A 13,266-nucleotide genomic window follows, 5' to 3' on the forward strand; every position below is an offset into this window, starting at 1 on the left:
GGATAGCCACATACAAAAGAACATGGAGGTTATCAGGACTGTCCTATGTGCATCAGTAGGGTCAAGCAGTTGAATGAGCAAGGCCTAGATTGCTATTTGCCAACCAAATGTCCACTCTTCTCTTCTTAGTGAAAAAAAAAAAAAATCCCCCTACTTTTGGGAGTGCCCAGCTAAATATTAGTATTTGTCAGGCTTCATGCAAATAGAACTAGTCAGTAATATATAACAATTCATTTACTGAGGGTGCCACAGTAGTTCTTAAAAGGGGCTGCTCAGCTGACAGTTGTCCATCCCTATTCGCACATGCCTCTTCCTTCTCCATGATGCCTGAAGCGTAGGTAAGGTGGCCGCAACTGCAAGAATGTCTTGGACCCGAGGATGGAAGCCATATTTGTGAATGCAGAAAGAGATAGATCTTGGGCCTCTGAAGGTTGTGGAGTGACCTGTCTTTGGCTGCCTATGTCCACACTTACTTTAGACGAGTGAAAATTGTCTACTTTCTTTAGGTCATTCTGATTTGGGTTGTCTAGCTAATGTACCCAAACCTAATCACGCTTGATTCAGCCACTCCCATGCAGCTGGAGAACACAGGACAAGGGTGAAAAAGAACCTCCGCTTGAAGCTCTGGGTCAGCATTTGGTAGTTAAGCTAGATAGGAACTTGTTATAAATGCAAAGTTTTGAAACTTACCTCAGATCTATGAATCATAAACCCTAGAGATAAGGCCCAGCAATCTGTTTATCAGGTTCTTGAAGTGCCAGTTTGAAAACCTAGGCAAATTCTTCTTGTTTGATGTTGCTGTGTAAGACATTTCTGTTAATTGTCTTTGGCCTATGACCACATGCTGTTAGGAATAGGGGCTTTCATCAACGACAGACTGGATAAAGAAAATGTGGCATATATATACCATGGAATACTATGCAGCCATAAAAAGGAGTTCATGTCCTTTGCAGGGACATGGATGAAGCCAGAAACCATCATTCTCAGCAAACTAACAGAAGAACAGAAAACCAAACACCACATGTTCTCACTCATAAGTGGAAGCTGAACAATGAGAACGCATGGACACAGGGAGGGGAACATTACACATTGGGGACTGTTAGGGGGTGGAGGTCTATGGGAGGGATGGCATTAGGAGAAATACCTAATGTAGATGACAGGGTGATGGATGCAGCAAACCACCATGGTACATGTATACCTATGTAACAAACCCGCATGTTCTGCACAGGTACCCCAGAACTTAAAGTACAATAAAAAAAATTTTTTTTAAAAAAAGAATAGGGGCTTTGAATTTCAAAAATACTTCAGTTCTACTTGTAGATTAACATTCATATTAGTCTGTTCTCAAGCTGCTGATAAAGTCATACCCAAGACTGGGTGATTTATAAAGGAAAGAGGTTTCATGGATTTACAGTTCCACATGGCTGGAGAGGCCTCACAGTTGTGGTGGAAGGCGAAGGAGAAGCAAACGCACATGTTCCATGGTGGCAGCAAGACAGCTTGTTCAGGGGAACTCCCATTAATAAAACCATTAGATCTCATGAAACTTATTCACTACCAGGAGAACAGTATGGGAGAAACTGTCTCCATTGTTCAATTATCTCCACCTGGCCCTGCCCTTGATACGTGGGGATTATTACAATTCAAGGTGAGATTTGGGTGGGGACGTAGCCAATCCATATCACAATTTATTGACTATATGACCTTTAGCAAATGACAATATTTTTTATTCTCATTGTTCTCAATAGAAAACTGGGTTATTGTGTAGCTGAAATGAAATGTCTATAAATCTAAACATGACACTTGGAAAATTGTAGGTGCTTAAGAAATGTTAGTTCCTCCACTTGCCATCTATCATTTATAATGCGTTGCAGGGGTCTGGCCTTAGGCATGTGTTTCTGCAGACTGTGAGATTAGACACCCTCCCCCACCTCTTTTTATGTCTCTATTATCGCTTCTGTTATTATATAAGATGTCAAAGAACCTAAGGCAGGGGGAAAAAAGAAAGAGAACGGCATTTCCTTTGCATGTAACTTAACTGTTCAGGTTAGCCATAGAGTGAAGATACAAGAATGCCTTGTTCCTAGTTTTATTTTGGGCCTTAAAAGAAAGGCCTTAATAAACGTCTCTCTCATCAGGCAAGAGGAAACAATGCCCAGCTCACACATGAATTACTACTAAGAAGTCAGAAAAATGCTCACACATGCTTTTTCTGAATGTCGGGAAATAAAACCACTGCCTTCTTCTCATTGACATTTCTTTGCATTTTGAGTGTCTCCAAAAAATCCTCTCTTAATGGAAGCAAAAGGGGCAAAAGACCAAAAAGGATCCCCTTGCTGCATCTTGCCTGTGCCTCATCCCTACCTGGGAGAAACAATGATAAGAAAAAGACGTCCTTTCCCATCCAGTTTTCCACCTTCTATCCCCTGCGTCAAGTTATGAAATCTTCTTTCTAGCTAGCTTTTATGGCACACTGAATATGAGGGTTCTTCAAAGATATCATAGAAGTACACATTTTGAAAAATTATGAATGGATTTCAAAATAGTTTACACCAAAATAAACTCACACCAACTTGTTGTAACACATGTGAACAGGATCTCGTTTGAGTACTAAGAAAGATGACACAGTTGGAAAAGAGGCCCTATCAGAGGAACATGAATTCTGCTAAAGTGGAAGTAAGAACGAACATCAAGTTTACATGAAGCTTGAGTTTAAAGAATAGTGAAGTTATTGATGATTTACAAAAAGTGTACATGCACAATGTCCCAAAGAAATTGGCAGTTTATATGCAGATAATTTGTTTTAAAAGTTATGAGACCATGTTGAAGAAGCAGCTTGTGCAGTAGACCATCTGCATCCGTTTTTGAGGAAAAAATTTATCTTGTTTGTGCCCTAATTGACCAACATGTAATAAGAGAAAGAATAGACAACACCACAGACATCTCAACTGGTTCAGCATGCACTATCCTGACTAAAAAGTTAAAGTTGAGCAAACTTTCTACTTGATGGCAACGGATGCCAAAACTGTTGTGCCAAGATCAGCTGCAGACATGAGCAGATCTTTCAATGGAAATTTTAAACAAGTAGGTTCAAGACCCTGAAGAATTTCTTGAAAGAATTGTAACAGGAGATGGAATGTGGCTTTGCCAGTACAATCCTGAAGACAAAGCACAATCAAAGCAATGGCTACCAAGAGGGGAGGTGGTCCAGTCAAAGCGAAAGTGGACTGTTCAAGAGCAAAGGTTGTAACAACAGTTTTTTGAAATTCTCAAGTCATCCTGCTTGTTGGCTTTCTGCAGAGCCAAAGAATGATAGCATCTGCTTATTATGACAGTGTTTTGTGAAAGTCAGCCAAAACTTTAGAAGAAATACACCCAGGGAGTCTTCATCAGGGCCCTTCTCCACCATGACAATGTTTCTGCTCATTCTTCTCATCAAACAAGGGCAATTGTCCAATAGTTTCCACAGGAAATCATTAGGCATCTTCTTTATAATACTGATTTGGCCGCTTCTGCCTTATTTTTGTTTTCTAGTCTGAAAAAAAAAATCTTTAACACTCATTTTTCTTTAGTTAATGATGTAAAAAAGGACTGTATTGAAATGATTAAATCCCCAGGACCCTCAGTTCTTTAAGGTGGACTGAATGACTGGTATCATCACTTTAAAAGTGTTTTGAGCTTGATAGATCTTACGTAGAAAAATAAAGTTTATATTTTTAACTTTTATTGTTTAATTCCATTTTTCCACAAACTTTAGAAAGTTCTCTCTTATGTAACTTATATTTTGCTAGGTATGGTACCAAGAAGATGTATGAAATGAATTCTGACTACATAGTTCTTACTGAATTCACCTCCTGACACACAGCTCCACCCCTCCCCAGCTTGCCAAGGAAAACAGCTCCCAGCCTGGATAAAATCAGACAATGGGCAGAAATAGACAGAGACTCCAAGAGATGAAGTAGAAAGGAAAGATAAGGTTAAAGAACTAAATTCCCTTTACAAGATGAAGAGATGAGAAAGAGCAGAAGAGAAAACTGGATGGTAGAAAAGCCAGCCAAATTAGAAAAAGGGAGCTTAGGTAGGGGGGCAGTGTGTGTGTAAGAGAAAGAGAGACTTTTGTGATAGATTGGTACTCACTAATTTATGTGGCTCAAGGCATAAAGAGAACGACACAGTTCTGTTATGATGACTGGTGTGAGTGAAAATAAACAGGTATTTATTGAGAACCTACTGTCTTCGTTCATTTGGGTTGCTATAACAAAATACCATGAACTGGCTAGCATATAAACAATAGGAATTTTTTTCTTTCTTACAATTCTGGAGACCGAGAAGTGCAAGATCATGGCATCAACAGATCTGTGTCTTGTGAGGTTCTGCTTCCTGGTTCACAGATGGCAGCTTCTTGCTCTGTCCTCACATGGTGGAAGGGGTGAGGGAGCTCCCTTGTGCCTCTTTTATAAGGACACTACTCCCATTCCTGAGGCAGTGCTCTCAGGAACTTATCATCTACCAAAGATCCCACCACCACATACTATCAAATTGAGTATTAGGTTTCAATATATGATTTTTTTCTTTCTTTGGTGGGAGCGGGGGTGGGGAACAGAAACATTCAGCCATAATACCTACGAAGATGCAGATGCCTAGCCCACGTAATCCTCACAACGGCCCTATGAAACTAGCTTACACCCTCCTAGATAAGACAATGGTAGCTGGGGAAACAAAGTAAATTGCCCAAGGCCATAAAGCTAGCAAATAGTGGAGCAGGAAAAAAGCCTGGGCTCTCCCTGATCTGATGCCTGGAGCTGGGAACCAGAAGCCATTGATAATGAGAGAGACTCTGGGCTAACACTGCTGCCAAAGGGAAAGTTGTCTCATAATCTCTGCGTTGACATGCATCTGGATCCAGGCTTCGCTGCAAAAGCATGAGTTTTCTTGACACTTTATTTTGTCTCAGCACAAAAGCTCTATGGTGTACTTGCTTGTATGTGGTCATAAACAGCAGTTCACCAGAGTCCCTTTCTTTGTCCTCCTGTATTCACTGGTGATAGAAGCCAGCACACATGAAAAAATTTCTTTCTTATGGGCTTCTCTAGAAACCTTTTACTTTTCATCTTTCTTTCACATTCCTAACAGCTTTTCTCTCTTTCTTATTTATCCTTTTTTAAAAAATCTGTTACCCAACTTCCAGGCATTTAGCTTTCCTCTCACCTGATCTTAACCTATAGGAAACATCATAAAGTCTTTTCTTAAGCAAAAGATGGTAATGTGTTGAATAGTTTATCATTATTATCCAAGTTAGAAGTTGGAGTCTAATGACACTTTCTCAGTCTAGGTTGGCTGAATTGCTGCAGTTATTTCTCAAAGCCTTGACTAACTCGGATTATAAGTCTTAATTGCATATTACCCTGATCTCATGTTTATTTTATTTTATTTTATTTTATTTTGACATTAGTGACTTGAATGTGGAGAAATAAAGAATAATTGTAAGTGAAAGTGAAGCCCAACAAAGAATTCTGTTGAATGTGTGACCTCATCAAGGAAGTGGCCACAACCTTCTTATTTCTTGGCGATTTCTAATTTTTTTCTTTGTAACAGTGGACCTTGCTGAAGGAGACCCTAGAAATATTCAGTTTGCATAAACTGAGCCCAGGACCAACAGATTATTAATGTAGGTAACAACCCTAGGCATCTATACTTTCCAATCTGAGTTAATTCTATGTTCTCAGAGGCAAGGCCAAGATATAAAGGCTTGAATAATAGTGAGATTAACCCTTTTCTCAAAGGCAGGATCCATTGTTTGATCAAAGTATAAGCTTCCAATGCTTTGTTCCGACACAAATCTTGGTTCTTGTCATTTCTTCCACTCTTCCCATCTCATTCTACTTCACCAGGCCAGACTATAATTTGGGTTACCAGTAAAGGCAAGCTAGCATTCCCAACATCCTGTGACAAATCCTAAATTAATGACATTCAGAAAGACCTTAACATCTATAGCAGGCAAAAATATTCCTTCAAACATGCACACACACACACGCGCGCGCGCACACACACACACACACACAGAGATTGACACAGATTGAGAGACAGAGAGTGTGTGTGTGTGTGTGTGTGTGTGTGTGCGTGCGTGCGCGCGTGTGTGTCTGTAATCATTGCTTTTAACACTAAAGACAATCTTTCTGAAACCCCTTAGTGGCACGGCCTGGTAAGGAAGACAGTGGCACCCAGTGGACAAATATTTGATTGTTTGAGACAGGTGTTCCATTCTGAAATATTCTCAAGAACATTCTTAGGAAATATCAGTTTCTCCCCTTTCCCTACCCTCTCATCCATTTGTTTTTAATGTCAACTTAAATTTTAAAATAGGAAACAGAGGACTGTTCTTAAAGTTTTTATCTTTTCAAGGAAAAGATCAGACTCAAACACTGGAGAAAGCAAAAATCTCAGGATTATATTCTCTGACAACAGTGTTGATTGACTCCTTTCAACAATAACAGTGAAGACAGCCAAATCTCATCAAATGCTCAAGTTAATTAAAAATGTAATATTGAAAATACCTGCAGTGTGCTTTTACCCATCATACTCTCCCTTTCCTCATACCGTGGCCAACTTCCAATTCGACTTACTTGGTTATGCAAATTTGGCAGCTTCAAGAACTATACTTTAGTACAATTAATAAACACAGATCCTGCAACTTGATGCTATTGTGCAGTTTATCTTGGAGTCATATAAACACCTATTTTCATTTTCCATGTCTTCCAATTATTCTATTGTCTGTAAACTACTTGGATAGAGAGGCTCTGGTTTATATGTCTTTCTCCCCAAAACACCTAACCAGCACCTTACTGATGGTAAGTACAAAGAAGTTAAGTGAAATCCAGTTTCATTTTATATATTTAATCTGATAAATATTGAAAAAATAAATACATCGAATTGTTTGGTATTATACAAAGATATCATTAAACTAAGAATCTTAAATATTAGGGGCTATTTGTGAAACTGCCTTTGCAAAATTATGACAATGAAAGAAATAAGACCTAACTGACTCTATCTTGCTTCTAACCCTTAAGCTGTCCTTGTTCATTCTTGGGCATAGGCCGAACCAACTTTGGGAAGGAATTCAGTTTATGGTTTGATTCTGAAACAAAATTGATAATAGCCCTTTCCCGAAAATACTCCCTTCTTGCCTGGGGTCCAGTCTGCCTTTGCAGAACTAGCAAATGAGCTACAAGATTAGAAATTACAATTTAGGGGTCAGGTAACCTCTGGCTCCAAGAGTTTGAACCTCCCCATATTGTTCTTGGATTCACTATTGTAAAACCTAAGATCAATGCTTGACAAAATTTGCAGACCCTGCAATGAATGGATCAGCTGATACCACCCAGACTGTAATCTGGCCCAGCCAGTTCTGTCATTGCAACTAGGCACAGAAAACATGAAGAAAACCCAACTTCGACCCCCTATGATTCCATCTCCAACCTGACCAACCAGCACTCCCCACTTCCCAGACCCCTTCCTGACAAATTATCTTTAAAAATTCTGCTCCCCGTATGCTCATGCTTGGGGAGACTGATTTGAGTAGTAATAAAACTCCTATGGTCTCTTCCTTCACAGCTGGCTCTGCGTGATTTACTCTTTCCCCATTGCTATTCCCCTGTCTTGATAAATCAGTTCTGCCTAGGCAGCAGGCAAGGTGAACCCACTGGATGGTTACATTTGCAATGGATAAAAATATTTCGTAAAGAACAAAAGGATTGGGTATGCTTATGAGTGAATTGAATCTTACGGATTCAAATGAAATATTATTAAAAGCCATTTGTTTACCCAAAAAACCCCTTTGTATCTTCTTACTATAACCTAATCCCAGCAGGGGTGCCCTCCTCTAGTTATCCACTGAAAAATTCTTCCTGATTTGGAGACTCTGAAATTCTTAGTTTTTGTTTTTTGTTTTTTTTTTTTTCAGTGAAATGTTATCTCATGTTTATCATTATGTTCTTGGTAATTCTTAATTTTGCCGCAGTTCAAAGGCTTGTTTTTGTTTGTTTTAGAAAAAAAGAAGAAGTTGGCAGGCTAGAGCTATGGCTTGAGGCTGAGATGGAAACTTTTCCAAAAGGGCAACACATTTTTATTAACCGACACAAGTACCCTGTGACCCCTTGCATCAGTCGCATTTAGTCAGTAAACAATAAATAGATACCAAAGTAAGGGATGCATTTTTTTTCAGTAAGCTGAAAAAGAAATGAAGGGCGTTTGTGTGTATCACTGCATGACACATTAATCATACTTCTTTTTCTCATAACACAAGCACCTTTCCTCCTTAGTTTCTGCCAAAATTCTTATAAAATTCTGATGCAATTAGCTCTTACTGTACAAAGAGTCTACGTTTATTATTAAAAGTACCTTAAAATTCTTTTTAAAAAAAGTATCTAAAACATATTTTTATCTAAACGTATCAATCCAGGAGAAATTTATAAACATGTCTAACATTGCAAGGCCTCCTCTATCCTTTTTCCTTCACTGACTGTTCACCAAGAGAGAGCACTGGGGGACCCAGACTCCAAGTGGCTTTGCCCTCTGGGGCCAAGCCTCTCTGATTAGGGGAAAAGGCAACAGTAGTTGCATTATTTGTGAAGTATAATCTTATTGGGAAATGTTCCAGCCCTGGCCTGCGCTTTACTGATAACCCACAGCCACTGCCTCTGAAATCATGGACCTGTTGTACATGCAAAGCACCTATATGAGGTGTCCAGGCCAGCTGGTGCAGGCCAGGCTCCACTTATCATCTGCTACTTTGCTTCTGTGAGTTTCAAAAACCAAAGAGGGATGTCAATATTTGAAACCTCTCTTCCAAGTAAAATTTCCTAAAAGAAAAGAAAATTACAACTGCATGACTCCTATCGGCTTTACCTTTGAGCTTATCTGCTGATAATGCAAATATGCTTTGTTTATTCTGGGAAACCACTTAGTTAAAGAAGATTTGCCTAACTCATGGCCTATGGTGAATGAAAGTCAAATAAAATATAAAGATGAAAAAAGTTTAAAGGCTTGCCATACAGACCAAAGTAAGCACTGTTATGTCTAAAATGAATAGAATGCTGTGTGTGTATGTGTGCATGTGCGCATAACTGCAATGTGTATGCATGTGTGTGTGTGTCTGTGTGTGTGTGTGTGTGTCTGTGTGTGTATCAGTAGAGGCAGAGGTTAAAACATGTGTTTACATTTAGACTTGCCATGCTGCGTACTGAGGAACATTTGTTTCCAGTTCCCGTGACAGATATTACCTGTTCAGATAAAGCTTTAGCCTTTTCTTCTGCTACTTTCAGGCTAATCTCCAAGGACTCAAGTTGGGCCAAGGTAAATGCCATCTGTCCAGTGTCCAGGGACACTTTCTTTAAAAAAAAAATTAAGTATTACTTTTTGACATGGGTAGTTTGAGCGCATCTCAAACAATCTTATAAACTAAAGATGTGCTTGATAAACTCACAGAAATCCTCCCCTTTTCTTAACACAAAAATAAAACAGCAAAATGTTTTAACAATCATTTTATTTAACATATAGCGTGTAAAACATGTAAAAAGCAAATGATGACAATGAACAGCTTTAGAAAGTTAGATTAAATAACTGTTATTGGAATTGGATTACTTTGAAACTTTCATTCTTACTTCAAAAGGTTAGGATTAAAATTTCACATTCCTAATGGAAGAGGCCACCTAGAATGTCTATGTTTTTAGGTGGAACAGAGTTTTAGTGGGAATAGAGTCAACTGAATTCAGAGAAACTTTGTTTTCTCTGATCTTCATCTGCTTAGCACATGCCATTAAAAGACAGATACCACATGTTTTAGAATCAAATCATTCTTCCCCAGAGCTTGCCTATATCACTCAAATCAGCAGATGTGTAGACTCTGACTCTCAAAATTTTTCCTTTTCTTCTTTTTTTTTTTTCTAGTGGAGTTTCACTCTTGTCTCCCAGGCTGGAGTGCAAGGGTGTGATCTTGGCTCACTGCAACCTTCACCTCCTGGGTTCAAGAGATTCTCCTGTCTCAGTCTCTGGAGATTACAGGCGTTTGTCACCACACTTGGTTAATTTTTGTATTTTTAGTATAGATGTGGTTTCACCATGTTGGCCAGGCTGATCTTGAACTCCTGACCTCATGATCTGTCCACCTTGGCCTCCCAAAAGTGCTGGGATTACAGTCATGAGCTACTGCACCTGGCCTCAAAATGTTTCTAAAGTTACTTTTTCTCAGATACAAGCTAAAGAGTATGCAAAATTGGTATGAAAATATCAGGTACAGGCCCTACTGAGACTAGACACTTCCTAGCTACTCTTTTGCTATTGTTTATTCGTGATAATTAATAATTACAAAGCAATATGAAAAGTTGGAAAACCTCGTATATGCTAGGATGATGACCTTCCCATAGCTTCTCTGGATGTGTCCTGTTTCCTTATGAATACTCCTGCTCCTGCTGCTGCTTCCAATTAGCCCCATAAAGAATGAACTTCGTTCCTACATACCTTAAAGGTCTAACTTCTGCTTCATTTTTTCCCTCTGGTTTACGGGACCACTGATTTTACATGTGTGCATTTCCTGATGATACAATAGAGCCATCTGGTGGCAAATGCAACCAGGTGTAAAAATACAGCATTCATTCAGCTTCTATAATTGTTTGTACTATATGCTGAACCTCGAGGCTTTGCCACTGACCTCTGATATAAACAAAATTCTATGGGATGAGGGGCAAAAACATATTGCTATGTCAAAAGCAACCTGGTTCCACAGTCAAGTTCTGCCACTGTGGGTGCATACTCACCCTCAGAAGTTTGCCTTTAGGGAAGGAATACCTCAGGCTGGAATGGTGTTACTTGGAAGTGAACCCATTGTCTCGGATTCCTGATGGTTCCAGTAATTTAAAAAGTGGGTTCAAAAATTCTCCAAATAAAAGCCTCTAAACAAAATTCTTGTATATTTACACTTAGAGATGAATACATGCTGTAAGACATTATATGCAGAAATGGGGAATTGTCACGGGGAATCCCTGATCTAGACTGCTATTTCCAGGGAAAATTTTCTTGTTGAATGTTTGATCCCAAGAGGAAGTTTTTAAAATTTCTGTGAGTAGACTCAGCAAGATCACTTAATCCATTTCTCCAGGACTTCCTCTCCAAACACCCAACATTTCCCCAGCCAAGAAGGGCAAACATTTCCGTAAGACAAAAGCATTGTAAGTCCAAGCCAAATGAAGCAGGCCTAACGGAGGACTATTATGAAATAACACAGGACTTTCTGTACAAATTTAGGAAATTGTCAGGTGTTTTAGGACAGGGAAAGACCTGAGCAAACTGTGAAGATGCAAAGTCGGTCTTCTGCACCCTCACTCCAGCTGCAGTGAGTGCTGGCTGCTCTCAGACCTCCTTTCACCTACCCTGGCTCCCTTTAGTGAAAGAACCTGTACAAAAGCAAGCACTTTTTAAATAGGAGGTAACCCCATTAACAGAACAAAGGCAAAGGAAAATGAAGTCAAAAACAATTTCAGAAATAAGTAAATACATAAAGATGGAGGTTTTGGAAGTGGGTATGTGGTTTCAAAGACTAAGAAAGTTAGATGTACTCAGTCGTTGTCTGGTGCAATGGCAGAAGGGCAGAAAGACAGGACTTCCATTATTAATTTTATTTTACTTCCAGGTATGTTCGGACACATACCATTTGTGGTAATAATGAAAATGAATATTCTAAGTGGTTAAACTAGTTGCAAATGAATTATATTAATCGACAGTCTGTTACATGATATCAACATGATGAAAATATAGGCAATATATAGGTGTTTGGGAATTGAACCTGTGTGTGGATTTTCACATGGTAAATTCCAACCATTTAATAATTCCCACTGTTATTTTCTACTTTTTATCTTAAAATTGTGTACCTAAATAGAAGATTATTATCTAAATACATATACCTAATGTAGCCAAGATGAGCAATCTAAAATGATACCAATTAACACTAAAAATTCAATAAACTCTGATTACAGTAAAGATACCTGGCTGTTATTATGCATGGACGTTGAGGTTGGTAGTCTACTAATTGAACTAATCTTACATGACATTGTTAGAGCAGACTTCATTTTGGTTGCAAAGGTTTCTCATTTGGGAATTTAAAGAAAGATTTACATATTATTTTCTAATTTTGTATTTCTTGATTTCTTAATCTATTCCAGGACCTTCTCATTACCCACTACCTTGCTATTAAGTCTTTATTTCTCTGTCCTAAAATAACAACTATACAAACTCTTTGACCGTTAAGGATTGGCTCAAGGTTTCCAACTGATCCAACTTCATGTGCCGTATCTAGAAAGGTTCCTGTCTGCAGAAGCCAGAAAGGACTTTGCTGAACAGTATGTAGGAGCCTGATAAATAATTGTTGATTGATTAGAGGCTTGGAAGTCAAGGAAGGTGATTGCACCAGAATGAGCAGTCCTTCATGCTGAGAGGCTATAACAGTGACTTCTTTGAGCAATACTTTTCATGCATCTGAGCTGGGACATTGACAGGGATCAGAGCCACAGAGAAATTCTCCTTGCCATGGTGAGGGGCCAGGTTGTGCAGATGAGGGCAAGAATGTGGTCACGAGATTAAGTGATGATAGGGTTGTTGTAAGAATTGATTTGACGGATGAAGTGCTCAATAAATGTTAATAATTCCATTATCCCAATTCCTTTAAAGAGAATAATTTGATATTAAGGCTCTAGCTTATTTTAAAACCCTAGTAAAATAAAATACCTATAGCGACACTTTTGTAACAGCAGTGGGAAATTCAGTCAAATTTGTAATTAAGAACAGTTAATGTATTAAATACCTGCATATGCATTTATTTAAGAGCAAGATTTCTAACTAAAAGCGTGGTTATGGCAAATTTCACCTTTGTGGAAGAACATTTTGATACAGGTCAGTTTTAGAGAATTCAATGTCTCTAAAATCTGAGGCTTCTAATATGTCAGAGTTCCAGCAGCAGCTCCTGCTCGGTAGTACAGTAACTTCCTGCCAGATAGACACATTTGCAAATAACCTGTTTGATATATATTCATTACTGCTGTCCGTTCCTCTCTCCTTTGCTTGACAGTCATTTATCACCCTATTCTTCCTTACCCTTCTGCAACCTACTCATTTTCTCATGCAGACTCAAGTCTTTCCTCAGCTGATCATCTTCCCCCCGACCCACCACCCATGTCTCAGCCCCTCACCCTGGGCACATTTATTTCATCTCTCCCCGCT

At 38.9% G+C, this 13,266-nt stretch overlaps 1 protein-coding gene across 1 annotated transcript in view; it reads right to left on the minus strand.

Annotated features, from left to right (window-relative positions):
* CCDC192 (coiled-coil domain containing 192) overlaps window positions 1-13,266 on the minus strand; it is a 200,929-nt gene that overhangs the window by 160,555 nt on the left and 27,108 nt on the right. Inside the window, exon 3 of the mRNA XM_003920637.2 lies at window positions 9,279-9,382. Within this exon, the coding sequence (XP_003920686.1) occupies window positions 9,279-9,382 (104 nt within the window). The remainder of the gene's footprint in view (window positions 1-9,278; window positions 9,383-13,266) is intronic.

This window comes from Saimiri boliviensis, chromosome 1 (genome assembly GCF_048565385.1).
Source record: "Saimiri boliviensis isolate mSaiBol1 chromosome 1, mSaiBol1.pri, whole genome shotgun sequence".
In the NCBI taxonomy this organism is placed as follows: domain Eukaryota; kingdom Metazoa; phylum Chordata; class Mammalia; order Primates; family Cebidae; genus Saimiri; species Saimiri boliviensis.